At 40.4% G+C, this 18,930-nt stretch overlaps 1 protein-coding gene across 1 annotated transcript in view; it reads right to left on the bottom strand.

The window, feature by feature from the left end:
- The window catches only part of LOC144769964 (uncharacterized), a 321,126-nt gene that overhangs the window by 128,742 nt on the left and 173,454 nt on the right, over positions 1-18,930 (bottom strand). Inside the window, exon 3 of the mRNA XM_078654161.1 lies at positions 12,141-12,306. Within this exon, the coding sequence (XP_078510287.1) occupies positions 12,141-12,306 (166 nt within the window). The remainder of the gene's footprint in view (positions 1-12,140; positions 12,307-18,930) is intronic.

Below are 18,930 nucleotides of genomic sequence, written 5' to 3' on the forward strand. Positions count from 1 at the left end.
AAATTAGCTATACAAAAAGTAGTGTGTATGTTGGTCAATGCTTGTAAAAAAAGCAGAGCCGGTCTCACTTGTGTAATACCAGCCTCCTTCAGAACTGGTACCAAATATTTTTTCCTTGGCTCAACGTAAAAACGACAAAACATAACAAAATGCATAGTATCTTGGGGTGAAAGGTAATCACAGCTGCATGGTAAAGCTAATTCCGGATTTTCCCGTGTTTTAAAAGTGCCTAAATAAAAATGTAACAAGTTAAACCTAAATTTGGTTAGAAGAAACCTATGAAACGGGATTGTAACAAAACCAAGATACGGTGCTAAGGAAAATGAATTGACAAGTAAATAATGACCCATCACTGACGGTTTCATTAATTCCCTTTCCTCACGGGATGCTCTTGCCCTCCCCATAAAGTTCTTTTTTACAAGATCGATGTCTTGGACCTTGATATCTTGAGGGGAAGTAAAGAGCTCAGGTCGTCCCAATTCTGAGAATGCCTTAAACAGATAGGCAAGCCAAGGAATCTTTTTATAATGATCTAGGGACAGAACGTCGGACATGATCTTATGGTTTAGTGGGAGGTCTTCATTAAGCCACGTCTTTAACCAAAAGATCAGGGGAGCCATGTTCAACCCATCATTGAGGTAATCTAAGCCCACCTCCATGTGTATGGAGTAAGTTGGAGTGGACTGCGGCACAGAGAGGAGTGTCCTTATGAATCTGTTCTCCGCTCTCTGGATTGGTTCCATGTTTACATAGCCCCAGAGTGGTGACCCATATGACGCGTGAGCAACAGATTTACTCCTATGAATTTTTAACAATGCTTTCATGGGCCTAGCGCCTAACCTACCCGCAAAGCCCATGAGGGCGGACGATGATCTAGTGACCGCAAACTTCTTCGCCCTCACCTGAGGACCCCAAGTTCCTCTTTGATCAAAAAGGACCCCCAGGTAGGGAAAAGTGGAGACTCTAGATACCGTGTCCCCTCTACTCATGAAGGTTTTTGTTCTCCTTTTATAGCTTTCTCGGCCCACCACCATGGTATGCGACTTACTGGCATTTATTTTTAAATCAAGATGTTCCATGAATATGCCGAAGGCATTTAAGAGGCGTTGAAGGCCGACACCCGTGCGCGCGATTAGCACAGCGTCATCCGCGTACAGGAGCGCTGGGATCTTAACTGCTCCTGCACGTGGAATGTCGACTTCCTTCTCCTCCAAATGTGCACCCAGACCGTTAATGTAAATGGTGAAGAGCAGTGGGGCCAATATACAGCCCTGCCTAACCCCCTTCAGGGATTTGAAAAGAGACGTACACCTACCCTCATTTGTGACCCGTACGGCCGCAAAAAGCTCCTGGTGTAGGGAGGCCATGAATCTCACTAATGCCTCATCTATTCCCATCTCCAACAAAGTCTTCCATAACTTGGCCCTGTTAACCAAATCGAAGGCCGAGGAGAGGTCCATGAATGCTAAAAACAAGGACCCCTCCTTGGCCACCGTGTATTTTGATATGAGCAGGTGTAGGTTAGAGCATTGTTCAATTGTACCTTTCCTTTCTCTAAACCCATACTGGATCTCTGACAACCCTCCGCAGCTCTCAACATTATCCCTCAATCTGGACAGAAGGACTCTGCCTAAGATCTTCACCGACGAGTCCAAAAGGGATATGGGCCTATAACACCCGGGATCATCCCTTTGGCCCTTTTTAAAAATGGGGACGATGGTAGAAATGTCCCAGGAGGATGGTGTAGGGTTGCTATTAACGGCGGTAAATACATTAGCCAGTACCTCTGCCCACAGCTTTGGGGAGTGTATGAAAAAATCGACTGGCACCCCATCGGGGCCCGGGGCCTTGTGCTTAGTTGTAGCCACAATAGCTTTCTCCACTTCTGCGCTATAGAACTGTATTGGGGTAGCGTCTAAGCTGGCCAACGACATGCCTTTGGTTGCTCCAACATTATCCCCATACACATTTTTAAAGTGAGTCAACCACTTGTCATCTGGGATGACACAGTCCATGGCCTCGTTATTTTGGTCGGAGAAGAATGGTTGTTTGATTATTTCCCAGAATTTGTGGCTGTCCTTCAAGACGGCCACGGAAAGGAGATTTTCCCAAGCTTCCCGTTTAATGCTATCTTGACTTGACTTATAGATTTTCCTCAATCTAACAATCTCGCCCCTTACCCTAGGTGTTTGTTTCAGAGCTACCAACAGAGACCTGTGAGCATTTGAACATGCGGTGTCAAACCAGCGCCTCTTGTTTGGTGCCCCTTTCTTTGGTTTAACCAGGAGATCCTGCGATACCTGCCCACATATTGACTCGAAAGCCCCTATAATTTCATACCCTGGGACACTGGAGTTCTGACAAACCTCGACCTGTTCCTTAATTTTCGGGAAGACCTCTGCATAAACGTTTTCTGGGGCCACCTTGGCCCACTTGACTCTCCTACCCTGATCAGAGGTACGCAAGGTATGGTGCGGCCTCTCTTTCCCCGGGTTTGGTCCCATGTGGTTTCCCCATGCCACTTCTAGTAAAACAGGATTGTGGTCACTGTGATGGGATGGCACAGTGCAGTAGGAAATCACCCGGTTTAAAATACCCTGTGTAATGAAAATATAATCAATTATGGTTCCGGGATTAGTGCCAGTGAAGGTAACTATTCTTAGGCCTCCCTCTGGTTCGTACAGGTTAAAATGTACCAATAGGTCTTCTAGCTCCTCTCCTTCTGTGGAATGTTCAAAATGCGGTACCTAGGGACCTTCGCCCCAATCCTGGTTAGTTAGACTGCATACTAACATGCAGGGATGGATATTAAAATCACCTAATAATATATACTCTGTATCAAACTGAGTGTTCTGACTGCTTAACCTTAATATAGCGTCTAAGGTAGCTATATTGCTGCCACTAACATCCCTGTTCTGAGAATTATAAAAATTAATGTACAAGGACCTCTTAGTGGGGTTAATAACTCTCTCTATAATAAGGATGTTATGCGAGTCAGTGCTAATCTGTTTTAGAGAGCCCTTCAGTTCCAAGGAAAACAACATCAACAAACCTCCCTTGGCTCTGCCAGAGCGGCTAGGAATAGCCGCCTTGGCAAAGCTAGTAAACCCATCACACCAAAAACTAACAGTTGTATCCCAAGTTTCCTGGAGGGCAATGATATTATGACCCACAACAAAGCTTAACCACTCCTTATCATCCCGTTTGGAGTTGAGTCCTGCTACATTCCAACTTAATATTTTGCAGGTTCCAATGGTTCTCTTCTCCACAAAATCGGTCAAGGGGGCCCCATTTTCTGCTCGCAGATGGGGGGTTCCATTACCCGATGGGTTACCCACTAGCTCTACTACATTTAACTGTTCCCGAAAAATATCGTTTCCGTTAACATTCTCATTAAAAGAGCCGCCGACATTCTCAGCCAGAGTTTGGTCAGGAGGAGTTTCCCTTTCTATGGCAACCTGCGTTTTGTGGTCTTCCAAACTGATTGTCTCGTGCCTATTTGTGCCTATTGTAAATCCTCTACCCCTATCCCTGGGGTTAGTTATTATACCTGAGAACTTGATCCATTTTGTGAGGTATTTGGTCCCCCCGTACGTCATTTAGATTGGCCAAAACCCCATACCTATTTGCTGTGCCAAACCCCCACTCCTGTGGTGTAGCCCCCAGTCCCCATCCATTTGTTGCTACATTCCACCTGGGTAATGGTGTATTAGGATGCATCGAGAACTGCTCATCACCGAACCAGGCTCCAAACTCATTTCCACAACTCCCCTGGTCAGTCACCGGGCCACCCACCCCCCACCAATTCGTTGTATACCGATTTGGTCTAGGGGTTTTGGAGAACAACGCATTCTGTTGATAATCGCATGACCCTATACCAAATCTATCTACTGCGCCAATGCCATGTTCATTGTATATAGGTCTACGACCCCCCCATCTGTTACTACTTGTAGCCCACCCTGATCTTGGCATATTTGAGTGGTTCGCATGTTGCTGCTCACTGTAGAAAAATGTTAGTGTAAGGGGGATTATGGATCCACTTCTTCGTTGGGACGGGAATATGTTGGACAGGACATTTGGGAGCACTGCCGCGTTTGCAAAATCTAACACTATGCAGTCCCCCTTAAACTTTTTTTGCCTGTTCCCTATCCTTGACATCCTCCTTGCCGTTACAATTTCCCCAGCCAACTGCTCTACAGGTACATTTGCTAGGACCAGTACCACTGGTGAGGCTTCCACTATAAATTGTGGTGAGTCGTCATCTAAAGATGGCAATGTTGGTACAGTGGGTGGAAGTATAGGGGCCTCCCTCACCGCTTCTTGGCTAGGTGCATCTAATGGTGCCTGTCCAGGCGGGATAGTCTCTAATAGGCCTTCATCTGCTACTATATCTCCCCCATTGATGTTATTATTTTCCTTCACAATATCTATTGGTCTGGAGACGATGGTTACTACGTTCTCAATTTCTTCTACAACTTTACGTTGCAGACCGCCCATCCTTTTCACCTCTACAGTAAGCTTATCAATTTTTCCAATCAGTGGCTTGATAATGGTCTTTATTTTTAGATCTATCATATCCGCTATCCTGTTGAAAAGGTCATCATCTATAATTTGTCTAAGGGTATCCTCCTCATACTCCGATTTATTTCCCTTAAGCTTTGGTGGGGAAGTGACCCTTTTCCTCCCTGCCCGTGACCCCCCTCGTTTTGGCTGGATTCTTCTGCAGGTTCTCACCGCCCTAGTCACGGGCGCAGAGGATGATGATTCATCTGCTACGAGTTCCACATGGGGCTCGGGGTCAAATTCTGCATTTGTCTCTAGGTCGACCAGCAGGTCTGCACTTTGGTCAAGGCTTCCAATGTCAGGGAGGTTAGTGTCAGAAATGTTCATGCTGGGATCTTGCAATGGAACATCAATCATTTGCACACTGGCGGGAGGACTCCCTAGGTGAAGAACAGGGGATTGGCTCAATCCTAGCGATTGCCTTCTTTCGCTGTTTATTTTATTTACCACTTGAACTAGATAATTATCTAGGGTATTAAGTGTATCTGGTACACCCGGGACAATTTTCTTAGGCATATTAACAGATGGTAATAAACACTGTGATAGAACACAAACGAGTGTCAATCAGACCAGGTGCGCGCTGAAAACAAGCCCAAGGACACAGCTTTTCTACAATAGATGTTATAGTCTTACTGTAGTCAACTAACTTAGATGGTTATATGAACAGGGTGAATTCCGGGACGCTCGACCAAAGGATCTGGCCCAGTCCAGTCTCCTCAGGCCTCTGAGGGCCTAAGAGGGCCGCCCTTAGCCCGGGCTTTGCCCAGGGCTACGACCCGCGCGCGTCCCGCGGTGCGCGTTAACAGTCCTGCTTAGGATGGACAAGGAGGCGTGGCACTGGGAGGGGGCCCGGCTCGGCCGGGAAGATTCCGTTTAACCACTCCATACCATTTCCGGTTTTCGCCAGTATATAACGATCGTTTCTTACCTTATCTCAGTCTGCAGAGTACAGCAAACAGATCCAGGGCATTACGCATCCACCATGTACGGTAGGCCAGCTCCCGACTGCCGGAGCCGGTGTCATTTAAAACAATCCTTCACAGAAACTTCCTTCCTTATTCTGACTGCTTCCGGTTTCAAAGTGGTAAGCACAAACGACGGACTATCGCGGATTAAGCACAACGGCTGACATTTTGGAGCAGTACTCAAGGTTTATAACTAGAGAAAAGTTAGCTTGATTCCTTGTTAGGCCAAGTGTTGATCGATAGTGTCCAAATAAATAAATAAAATAAAACACGGTTTGAGTAGTGATCGTGATAACTAAAAGTGCTAATATTTTGCTCCTGAACCATATGGAAATGCTTATAGAAATGGTGGAACTTATCTTGGATAACAATATATTTTTATTCCAAGACAAGTGGTTCAGACAAAAACAAGGAATCGTTATGGGCTCCAGGTTCTCTCCCTCGTACGCTAATCTCTTTATGGGATGGCTAGAGGAGAGGAGAATCTGGGGTCCAGAAGGCAAACAATGGAATAACTCTATTTTGTACTACGACCCCCCCATCTGTTACTACTTGTAGCCCACCCTGATCTTGGCATATTTGAGTGGTTCGCATGTTGCTGCTCACTGTAGAAAAATTTTAGTGTAAGGGGGATTATGGATCCACTTCTTCGTTGGGGCGGGAATATGTTGGACAGGACATTTGGGAGCACTGCCGCGTTTGCAAAATCTAACACTATGCAGTCCCCCTTAAACTTTTTTTGCCTGTTCCCTATCCTTGACATCCTCCTTGCCGTTACAATTTCCCCAGCCAACTGCTCTACAGGTACATTTGCTAGGACCAGTACCACTGGTGAGGCTTCCACTATAAATTGTGGTGAGTCGTCATCTAAAGATGGCAATGTTGGTACAGTGGGTGGAAGTATAGGGGCCTCCCTCACCGCTTCTTGGCTAGGTGCATCTAATGGTGCCTGTCCAGGCGGGATAGTCTCTAATAGGCCTTCATCTGCTACTATATCTCCCCCATTGATGTTATTATTTTCCTTCACAATATCTATTGGTCTGGAGACGATGGTTACTACGTTCTCAATTTCTTCTACAACTTTACGTTGCAGACCGCCCATCCTTTTCACCTCTACAGTAAGCTTATCAATTTTTCCAATCTGTGGCTTGATAATGGTCTTTATTTTTAGATCTATCATATCCGCTATCCTGTTGAAAAGGTCATCATCTATAATTTGTCTAAGGGTATCCTCCTCATACTCCGATTTATTTCCCTTAAGCTTTGGTGGGGAAGTGACCCTTTTCCTCCCTGCCCGTGACCCCCCTCGTTTTGGCTGGATTCTTCTGCAGGTTCTCACCGCCCTAGTCACGGGCGCAGAGGATGATGATTCATCTGCTACGAGTTCCACATGGGGCTCGGGGTCAAATTCTGCATTTGTCTCTAGGTCGACCAGCAGGTCTGCACTTTGGTCAAGGCTTCCAATGTCAGGGAGGTTAGTGTCAGAAATGTTCATGCTGGGATCTTGCAATGGAACATCAATCATTTGCACACTGGCGGGAGGACTCCCTAGGTGAAGAACAGGGGATTGGCTCAATCCTAGCGATTGCCTTCTTTCGCTGTTTATTTTATTTACCACTTGAACTAGATAATTATCTAGGGTATTAAGTGTATCTGGTACACCCGGGACAATTTTCTTAGGCATATTAACAGATGGTAATAAACACTGTGATAGAACACAAACGAGTGTCAATCAGACCAGGTGCGCGCTGAAAACAAGCCCAAGGACACAGCTTTTCTACAATAGATGTTATAGTCTTACTGTAGTCAACTAACTTAGATGGTTATATGAACAGGGTGAATTCCGGGACGCTCGACCAAAGGATCTGGCCCAGTCCAGTCTCCTCAGGCCTCTGAGGGCCTAAGAGGGCCGCCCTTAGCCCGGGCTTTGCCCAGGGCTACGACCCGCGCGCGTCCCGCGGTGCGCGTTAACAGTCCTGCTTAGGATGGACAAGGAGGCGTGGCACTGGGAGGGGGCCCGGCTCGGCCGGGAAGATTCCGTTTAACCACTCCATACCATTTCCGGTTTTCGCCAGTATATAACGATCGTTTCTTACCTTATCTCAGTCTGCAGAGTACAGCAAACAGATCCAGGGCATTACGCATCCACCATGTACGGTAGGCCAGCTCCCGACTGCCGGAGCCGGTGTCATTTAAAACAATCCTTCACAGAAACTTCCTTCCTTATTCTGACTGCTTCCGGTTTCAAAGTGGTAAGCACAAACGACGGACTATCGCGGATTAAGCACAACGGCTGACATTTTGGAGCAGTACTCAAGGTTTATAACTAGAGAAAAGTAAGCTTGATTCCTTTTAAGGCCAAGTGTTGATCGATAGTGTCCAAATAAATAAAATATAACGCGGATTGAGTAGTGATCGTGATAACTAAAAGTGCTAATATTTTGCTCCTGAATAATGTGATATATGTGAAGTTGTGTTCAAATTTAGAGCATGAGATTGTGGTATGGTACATTTAGAAATCCAAAACCGTCTCTCCATCACTTCATTTAACAGGAAAATTAAATCAAATACTGTACATTTAAAAAAAAAACATTCTCATGATATCCACTAGACATGTGTATTCAGTGGAAATCATGCGGAGTTAAAATCGCTACGTTGCAGATATGCATAGTATTCAAATCGCCAATCCAATTACATAATATAAAAATTAAGTGGTCATAGATTATAAGAATCTTATTACATTTAACAATCTATGTCCATTGTCTATTAATACATAATGTTGGGTGTCTGGGTGTACAATCAATGCCATAGAACTCAAAACGTCTATTTGTCGCCTGTAACGGGCATATAGACATGTGCGCTGCTAGGGGATATCTCATATCACCCTGTTTTACCGCACGTATGTGCTCACCAATCCTTTCTCTTAAAGGTCTAATAGTGCTGCCTATGTAAACTTTTTTGCACTTACATTCTATCGCGTAGACAACATATTTGGACATGCAGTTAATGTTGGTTCTAATTTCATATCTTTTGCCATTAGGACCATTGAAATATGTCTTCTTAGGTGTTGCCCATTTGCATGCCATGCATTGTTTACAGCCATGAAACCCTTTAGCATGTTGTGTTAGCCAATTCTCATTGCGTGGGGATGTGGGGTAACTGGGGCTCAACATATTCCTCAACGTGAGGCCTCTTCTATTTGTAATAGCTGTTTTTTTTATGTACTTCTCTAAAAGTTTGTCTGCGTGTAACAGGTGCAAATGTTTTGACATGCTGCGCCTCAAAACCTCTGACCAATTGGTATATCCAGTAATCAACTGGATTGTGTTAGTCTCCTTATCAGTTTTTCTCAAGTCCCTCAGCATGTCCTTACGTTTTATCTTGTCAATTCTAGATTCTGCCTTTTTCAGAGTAATTCCATCATAGCCTCTTTTGGGAAATCTATTCAAAGACCCTTTTTTCAGTTCCTCAAATTCCGTGTCTACACTACAATTGCGTCTTACTCTCATTAATTCACCATACGGGATGGCATGTATTCGGTGAAGTGGATGCGCACTGGAGGCATGCAATAGTGAGTTACACGTGGTTCTTTTCCGAAAAATCCTACTCTCAATTTTTCCTTCTTTTACAAAGAATTCAACATCCAAGAAGGAAATGTTGGATTTGCTAAGTTCTGAGGTGAAGTGAATGTTGCAGTCATTGTCGTTCATATAGTCAATGAAGCCTGCCAGCTTGATCTGTGTGCCTTTCCATATCATTATGCAGTCATCTATGTATCGTCCCCAGTACAAAATAGAGTTATTCCATTGTTTGCCTTCTGGACCCCAGATTCTCCTCTCCTCTAGCCATCCCATAAAGAGATTAGCGTACGAGGGAGAGAACCTGGAGCCCATAACGATTCCTTGTTTTTGTCTGAACCACTTGTCTTGGAATAAAAATATATTGTTATCCAAGATAAGTTCCACCATTTCTATAAGCATTTCCATATGGTTCAGGAGCAAAATATTAGCACTTTTAGTTATCACGATCACTACTCAAACCGTGTTTTATTTTATTTATTTATTTGGACACTATCGATCAACACTTGGCCTAACAAGGAATCAAGCTAACTTTTCTCTAGTTATAAACCTTGAGTACTGCTCCAAAATGTCAGCCAGTGTGCTTAATCCACGATAGTCCGTCGTTTATACTTACCACTTTGAAACCGGAAGCAGTCAGAATAAGGAAGGAGGTTTCTGTGGAGGGTTGTTTTAAATGACACCGGCTCCAGCAGTCGGGAGCTGGCCTATCATACATGGTAGATGCGTAATGCCCTGGATCTGTTTGCTGTACTCAGCAGCCTGAGATAAGGTAAGAAACGATCATTATATACTGGCGATAACCGGAAATGGTATGTAGTGGTTAAACGGAATCATGCTGAGTGCGAGTGTCTTGAGTTAAGGTTAAGATATTGGTTCTTACATGTCCATTTTCCGAATAGGACTAAGGATTTACTTCAGACGAACACTTTATTGAACATAGCGGGGTAAGAGAATTGCTGATTTATAAATGTTTGGAGTCATGTTTTACAGAACGCTTTGAGTCAGTGGACACTATTGATTTGATTAGTGCGTGACTCGGGACAGTTTGAATATATTAGTAGAATAAGGGGATTTTTTTACGTTTCAGTACGATTAGTTATGTTTGAATAAATTATAGGACTTAGCCCTGATGGTTTTGTATATTGGGTTTCAGACAACGAGATTTACGGTGAAAACTTTGAGTGGATATTGAAAGTGACCATACTCTGGACGATTGCGATACTCCTTAGAACCCCATTGTGGGTTGGAATTATCACCACATGGAAAGTAGGTTAATTTTGTGAAATTTAATTGAAATATGAACGTGATTTGTGCTTAAAAGACCATCTTAGCTGACTAGCCAGATATTGACTCATTTGTGCCCCTTTTTATTTATTTTGAAATACAGATCGCAAAACTTGGAAAGTATAGGTATTTACTCAATGGTTCATGACACGATCTGAGCACGGGGTAATAATGGAATTGGTGAACACCGGTATGTGTGATGTACTGACCGGATTTTAAGACTTAACATATTGGCTACGTTAACCTAACCACTCGTATTTCCACTGGTGGTTGTTGTTCACGTTCTCTCTCTCATGGCTATTTTCTTGAATATACTTGGGCAATAAGGTGGCACGTTCAGTGGCGTCTGGTTATTTGAATGGTTCTCCTCTCTCTCCATTGTTTACTTTATCTTGATATGTTTTCTCCATACTGGGGCACCTGCACTTTTCTTTAAAAGAAATTAAGAATGCTGGACTTCACATTGTCTTAAACATGATTGGCCAATACTTGTGTAAGATTAGCTATGTTGAAATTAGCTGATGATGCAGTAATAAAGACAGGGGATTTCTGTATGTTTATGTTTGTACAGCCTTGAGGAAGTTGTGGGATCACGCCCCGATTACGACGAAACACGTGTTGGCTATGGCTTAAATCAACAGAAGAAAGCATGAAAAAAAGAGAATCAAATGATATTGTGTATATTCTGTTCTTAAATTACTGTATATGCTCGTGAATAACAGGGAAACCTCGTTAAATATCTAACGTGTGCTTGGGAGAAGAATTTGTGTTTTGAGAGCTTTGCTTTCGCTTAGTGGAGGTTAGTGGTTTCCCACACCTTTGAGCACCGTTAATTTAAATTGCTTACACTCCGTATAACTAGTGCAAATCAACCGTGAGGTGCCAAAATCCCTATACAAATTGCCACGTTCTTTGGGTTTCAGTTCAAGAACGATGCCGGGCTAACTAGTGTCCGTCCGGCATCGTAATCAGCCCCTTAGTTTACACTAATGCAAATGAGTGTTTTCACTGGCTGTTTTCAACATAGCACTGGCCCTTGGGCCTGCCCAGGGCACTCTCAGAGTCAGACAACTAGCAACCAGGGGTCTCAAATGGGGCAAAAAGTGAGGGGACATTGCAATCAGGTCCTGATTTCCAACAGTGTGTGTGTGTGAGTGTATATTTATATATATATATATATATATGTGTCATGAGTCATGTTATATGTGAGGTCATAAGCAGTGCATTTCAGGGGTGTAGGTTATAGTTAGTTCAGGTAACTATAACTGCTGAAATTCATTGGAAATCTGAGCCTAACTCTAACATCCCAGTAACCTTTGTTTTTTTCAGTGGATATATATTTATATATGTGTATGTATGTACATATGTATATATATAACCACAAGTTGCCTCCAAATGATGAGGCCACATCCCAGCGTTTTGGATCCATTTTATTTTAAGGATTGTCTCAACCAAGTAGCAAAACACAAATATTGCCAAACGCGTTTCAGGCATATGGACGCCCTTGATCACTGGCTAAAGATATTTCCTTACCTTATTTAGACTTACCTGCGTGGCAAAGGCATAAGAATGGTAAATGCATGTGTTGTAAAACATACATGAGAAAGGCATGCATGGTAAAAGCATCCGTGTAATGTTGTGCAACCCACTCATGTGCACAGTTGTACAGACCATTCAGAAGTATCAGGTTTACTTATAAAGATAGGGTTAGCCTTGTCATCAAATATGAGTGAAAGTGGTTACTCACAGTCCCAACTGATTACATCCCATCCAAAGCAGCCGTTGTACTTTCGGAGTCTCGTGTACTCCTCTGGTGTGGCATGCGATCCCCATTGCAGGAGAGGAAGCTTCTCCAAATAGATACGTTGAAAATCTGAACCAACCATTTTTTTCATTAAACTGCTGGGACAGTCCTGAAGAGGGGTGAACATGTGAAAGAAAGTAAGGAAATGTAAGTTAAAATTGCAATGCAACATTCTTGCCCGGTCAGCACATTATTATATAATAAATATAATAATAAGAGCAGCAATATTGCAATTTCTCCTCTAAAATTCAATCTCGCTGAATGAAGAGTTCTCTATCATAAGATAATAACTTTTACAAATTGTTCGTTTCATTTGGTTTTGCTACTTGTACAAATTTTACAAACTAATGGGACATCATTCCCGCAATATAGTATATTTTGTAGTTATGGTCGATGGTACTGTATTACACTTTCTTTTTAAATAAACATACTCAATTTATACTTTTGCAGAAACAATTCATGAATATGCGTGTTTAACCAAATATATTTTGCATGTTCACATTAAAGAAATGTCTTGGCAGTTAACATTATGTTTTGTTATTTTATAGTAGCTTTCATGCCCCTACAGGTATGTTATGTTTTTGTACAGTGTAGAATTGTATTAGATCATTTGTATAGCTCTTAATATACTGTAGCTTATGTTTGCTGAATCAAATTAAGTTAATTCTTATTATGAGCTACTAAACAAATATTAATTCGGACATTTAATCAACTTGTTACAGAAACGTTAGATGCATTAGTGCACTTTATTTGGTGTGAATTGCTTTAATTTGTCAAATTTGCATTTTGCTGGTGAAGTTTAAGAACACATTGTGAATTTGGAGCACATTTGGACAACCCTACTTCCCAAATCTGTTGCAGTAAATGTTATGGGTGTAGAATAATGAGCTGATTTCTTACTGTTGGTGTTCAAAACACTGAGAATGACTCCTATTCTCCCTCATCATAGTCCTCGCTACTGAGAGTGGCAGCTCACCTTATATGGAAAGACAGGAAACATTCTTTACTTAATAGAAAATGCAGTCCCTAGTTTCCCTAATCTAACATTCAGTAGCTCCATGGACCCCCTCTTTGTCCAAGCCCTTGCGTCTCAGTTGGAATTCACCCCAGAAATAGGGAACTCTCCTACAATCACACAATCATCTTCGATTTATTTTCTTTAATCCTTCAGCAGAAGAGTTATTCAGTCAGCTTGATGTAAGAAATGAAACTGATCTTCATGGGATTCATGTACACAATATAGTGATAAACAATATTGCTACGAAAAATATTGACTAAAAAATATTGTTCAACACAATATCATGCTCCTCTTTATACAGGTAAGTACCAAAATATTGGACTAAAATTATTGTTGACACCAATATTGCCAAAATATATACAAAAATAATTTTTATGATAGAGTTTAAAGTAGCAAATGTTAAATATTGTAATATATAAATGTTTATTAAATAAATTCCACTAATATGTAATACTATATATATATATATATATATATATATATATATATAAAATATATAGTTATATAAACACACAAACACATTTGTAAATGTAAATATACGTTTATGTTTATTTAAATATATATATAAAAAGTGCAAAATAATGAATGAACAATATTTATTTGACATTGTATTCATTTTTATTCAACATTTATTACTATGCATATATTTATAGTTTCATAGAAATAATGTTAAAATGCTAAACATTTCTATAATGTAAAATAAATATTTTTTTAAATTATGTTACAATATATATATATAAATATATATATATACATACTTATATAATACGTACACAATAAAACAATACAAAAATGAACAATTCAATAAGAATAAATATATTAATTAATGTAGACAATATATAAACTATTAAACTGTAAAACCAGTAAAAAACCTTTACTGAAAATACTAGAAACATTCAAATAAATGTATAACTACAAACAAAAAATATAAAATAAACAACCAATTAATGCTATATAATCTATTTAACCAATTATATGAAAACTATTGGTGTCTAACAATAAGAAGCCTAAGAAAGTTTTCAACTTAGATTTAATGTTCCTTCTCCACTCACCGCAATAGTGAGGAAAGTGTTGGACTTTGGAGGACTTAAATTTACTATCCATGCTCCCGTCAATGCAACAGTAGGAAAAGTTTTGGACTTCAGAGGGGTTAAGTTTACTAGTCCCACTCCAGTCTAAACAACGGTGGGGAAAACGTGGGACTTCTGAAAGGATTCAGATTTAATATTCCCACTCCAAACAGTGCAACAGTAGGGGAACTATTGGACTTCGGATGGGTTACATTTATCCTTCCCACTCCAAACACTGCAACAGTAGGGAAAGTGTTGGACTTCCAAGGGGGAATTTACTATTCACACTTCAGTTCTGTGCGACAGTAGGGGAAGCTTTGGATTTCAGAGCGTTGAAATTTACTATTCCTAATGCAAACTGTGTAACATTAGGGAAAGCGTTTGGACTTTGGAGGGGTTAATTTTACTATACCTTCTGCTGTCTAAAGAGAGTAGGCAAAGTACTTCTATTCAAGCACATTACATATATGAGTAATGCCATGAGTGTAGAAATAAAATAAACTCTTAATAGAGAAATTATTAACATGAAATATACATATATACACACACACACATATATATATATATATGTATTAAAAATAAGTTCTATTAATCAATTTACACAATTACTATCACAAAAGTATCAATTAATAAACATTTGTTATTTAAAATCATATAATTAATTAGCAATTATGAATTTACCTGATGAACTTCGCACCCTAGACCCCTTCAAACCTAGCAGGTCTACCTAAAATATCATTAAAATTGATAAGCTTTCCATAATTTGCACGTTTAAAATTCAATTAAATAATTCATTTAGAAATAATACCTAATAGCCAATTAGTCATTACTTAACTAACTTCCCACCCTCCTACAACCCTAGCATCCTGCAACTAAAGTATAAGTAATATAAATCAGTATTCCATATTATACATAATTAAAAATGTAAATTTAAATAATTACTTAACAATTAATAATAGATTGTTAATGAATTAATACTTATTTAAATCCCCACCTTTGACCCCTACAAATCTAGCAGCCCTCAAATAAAATAGAATAAAAAAATATATATTTAATAAATGACTTAATTAAAAAGCAATTAAATAATTAATTAAGATTTATTAAATAATTCATGATTAATTTTTGCCTAGTTAACTTTCCAGACTTTCCCTACAAACCCAACAACCTGCTAAGACACTATGAATTACTTACTATTAAAAGTTCAATAAAATCACTTAAAATGATGTGCTCTATTTTTAATATAATAATACCATTTATATATTCTTTAGTAACACATAAAATTATCATAGCAGCTAAAACACATTAAAATAATTATATACAATATTTCTAACCACTGTATTACAGAAAACAATATTAAAAACATCAATATTTATTATTTAAAATTATATTACTTACCTTAAAAAACGATATTCTTGTCAACGATATTCTTGCTTCACAACATGTATGTATCACGATATTTTATTTCGGATATTTCTGCCTCCTGATATTTACAATTCAATATTTTTTCCAAACGTCCTTCGTGAAGGTGCTCATGTCACTTTTGGTAATTCCTATCGAGATTGTAAGGCATTTATGGTTTCCCAGACTTGATAAATTAATTTATTTACTATCTATCTTATCTTACCTTTTGGACAAAGCATTGGCCAGTGCTACATGGGAGATGGAAATCTCCGTGTTGAGATCTGTTGAGATCTCCGTGTTGAGTCTTTTGGAGCACATCTTTCTATTGCTGCAGGATGGGTTGTACCCTTGTCTTTGTACAGCATTGCTAATTTCATACAAATGAGCCCCGGACCTCCAGGTTTTTGATCAATGTACTAGAAGCTGCTCCAATGTGAATTCAGAATTGAGGTTGTGCAGCAGTGTTTCCTTTGTTGTAATTTTCTGTGTTCATCCTAAGCTTTGCCATGCTATGATGTGTCTCAAATCTTAATAAAGAGTTGATTAAAATCATTGACGAAGTAAATCCAGGATTACTTTTTGGAATTTCCAAATATTCGTAGTGTTATACTTCGTTGCTGCAGTTCTTACACCTGACCTGCGTTCCAGATGATTAGAGCTTCAGTTATCTAGACAATGTCTGCTAAATGACAGCTGAATTATTGGATGCCTTATACTTTAGTTAAAATCCCCTAGAAGTGCACACAAACATCAACTTAGAAATTACTTGCAGCAGACTTTTCTGTCCATGGATCGGTTTACTTTTCATAAATAAGGACTGTGACAATGAAGAATAGCTCTAGGAAGTAAGGAGGTTACCAGCAATCAATCTAGGCTTCTTGTTCTGATGCCCAATTTTTATTGGGCATGTTGAAGAACGCAGTACCCTGTGGAAGGCCATGTAGGAATGCTAGGATTTTACAGGGAAAAGAAGGACATTGAGTGAACATTACCAGTAAGTCATTATATCATTATCTTTTCATCCTGGACCAAATCACTGTTGAAGACCTGCAACTACAGAAAAACACTTGGACAACATGTAAATCTCCAGTGTCCCAATAAAAGGTAAGTAGCAAGAGTCCTCCAGTGGAGTTTCAACCATGAGTATTTTTTTTTATTAATAAACAAACGTGTGCAGAGAATACCAGGTAGAAGCATCACGTGTTCACTGATGATTTTGAGAAGTTTACATCCAGAAATCACACTTCTGTTCACAAATCTATTTGTAATGTCTAATATTTGACTATTCAACATCGATCCATGAACTAGAGATAGCCATTGCCACATTAAAAACAGAACCAAGGGTCATCAACACAATGCTGCAAGTCATGACTACTATCGAAAAATCAAGATATATCCAAGGGGTCCTCAATGTATGTATTTACAGTTCTACAGAAAATGAAGGACTGGTGTAGAATCATGTCATTGGTTACAGTGAAATGGAGATACTGCGTTAGGAATGAAGGATGAACTAGAACGCACAACAATTTTGCATGTAGGAATTTCAGGAATGGTGCATTAATTTGTGGCAAATTGTACAAATCTTTGTGACCAAAGAAATGACAACTAATAACAAAGCGCTAAGGTACAATTCTCTCCCTGATAAAAGATAAAGATATAGTGGCAAAAAGAAAACATGCATGGCCAATCATAAATGGATTCATGAAAAAAAAGTCCAAGAATATCTCGAAACACCATGGTCGCAGAAAAATAAACATATCTTTATGAAAGCACGATTTGGCCTACTGCCGGGATTAGGTCATTTACCTCCCTGGAGAAAATCAGAAGAGAATCCCCAATGTAGGTTATGCAAATCCGGGCAAGATAACATTATACATTTATTGTGTCTTTGTCCTGAAATAGAAAATGAAAGGAAAATTATTCTTAGGAGTCTATTTAATGATCGAGGAGTATGGACATGTTGGCAAGCACTGATAGAATATCTAAACCCAGAAGATATATTTCTGAATTCTGCATTTGTAAAGTGTTTGTGTATCATTGGAAAAAAATTGGAGGAATATACTTTGAATTGCTAATTGATTGTATTAATATATATTGCATATTTTAAATTATGATAACAATTTTATATTTTTTTATTTCATTTAAAACTTTTATATTTGATGTTTTTTAGTAACTTTTGTAAGATTTAAATTATTCAAACAAAATAAAATAAACTTGATACTTGAAACTAAGGTACAATTCTTCAATCAATCAATTAATCAATCAATCAGGGTTTTATTTAGCGGGCTACTCACCCGTGAGGGTCTCAAGGCATGGGTGGGGGGGCAGCTAGGAATCAGTTGAAGAGCCAGGTCTTGAGGTCCTTCCTGAACATGTGCAGGGTCTGGGAGCATCTGATGATCATAGGGAGCTAGTTCCAGGTCTTGGCTGCGATGTGGGAGAATGCTCTCCCACCTGTTCTGTTTCTCCGGATGCGGGGGACCTCTGCCAAGGCAAGGTCGGCAGATAGGAGGCTCCTCTTGGGTGCGTGAAAGGATAATCTTGCGTTGAGGTATTTGGGTCCGATGTTGTTGAGTGATTTGTAGGCATGGTTGTGGAGTTTGAAGGTGATCCTCTTCTCGATGGGGAGCCAGTGGAGGTCTCGTAGGTGTTGGGTCTTGTGTTTGTGACGTGGTGTCCCGAAGATGAGTCTGGCTGCAGTGTTCTGGATGGTTTGGAGTTTGTGTAGAAGGGTTCTGTTGATACCGGCGTATAGGGTGTTTCCAACGTCAAGTCTGCTGGTTATGAGTGCGTGGTTGATGGTTCTCCTGCAGTCGGGGGGGGATCTATTCGAAACTCTTGCAGAGGATACTTAGGCAGTTGAAACTGGTGGAGGCTATGGCGTTGATCTGGCGGTTCATGGAGAGGGAGGAGTCGAGGATGATGCTGAGGTTTCGTGCGTGGTCGGTGGAGGTCAGCGGGCTACCGAGTGCGACGGGCCACCAGGTGTTGTCCCAGCGGAGGTGAAAGGTCCGAGGATGAGGACCTCGGTCTTCTCCGAGTTGAGCTTCAAGCAACTGTCCTTCATTCAGGCTGGCATGTTCTTCATTCCTTCCTGGACACAGAGTCTGGTGTCTTTGGGCTCCTTCGTGAGTGAGAGGATAAGCTGCGTATCGTTGGCTTAGGATACAATGCTGAGCCCATGCTGTCTGACGATGGCAGCGAGGGGGGCCATGTAGATGTTAAAGAGCGTGGGGCTGAGCGA

The sequence above is a fragment of the Lissotriton helveticus genome, chromosome 7 (genome assembly GCF_964261635.1).
Source record: "Lissotriton helveticus chromosome 7, aLisHel1.1, whole genome shotgun sequence".
Lineage (NCBI taxonomy): Eukaryota > Metazoa > Chordata > Amphibia > Caudata > Salamandridae > Lissotriton > Lissotriton helveticus.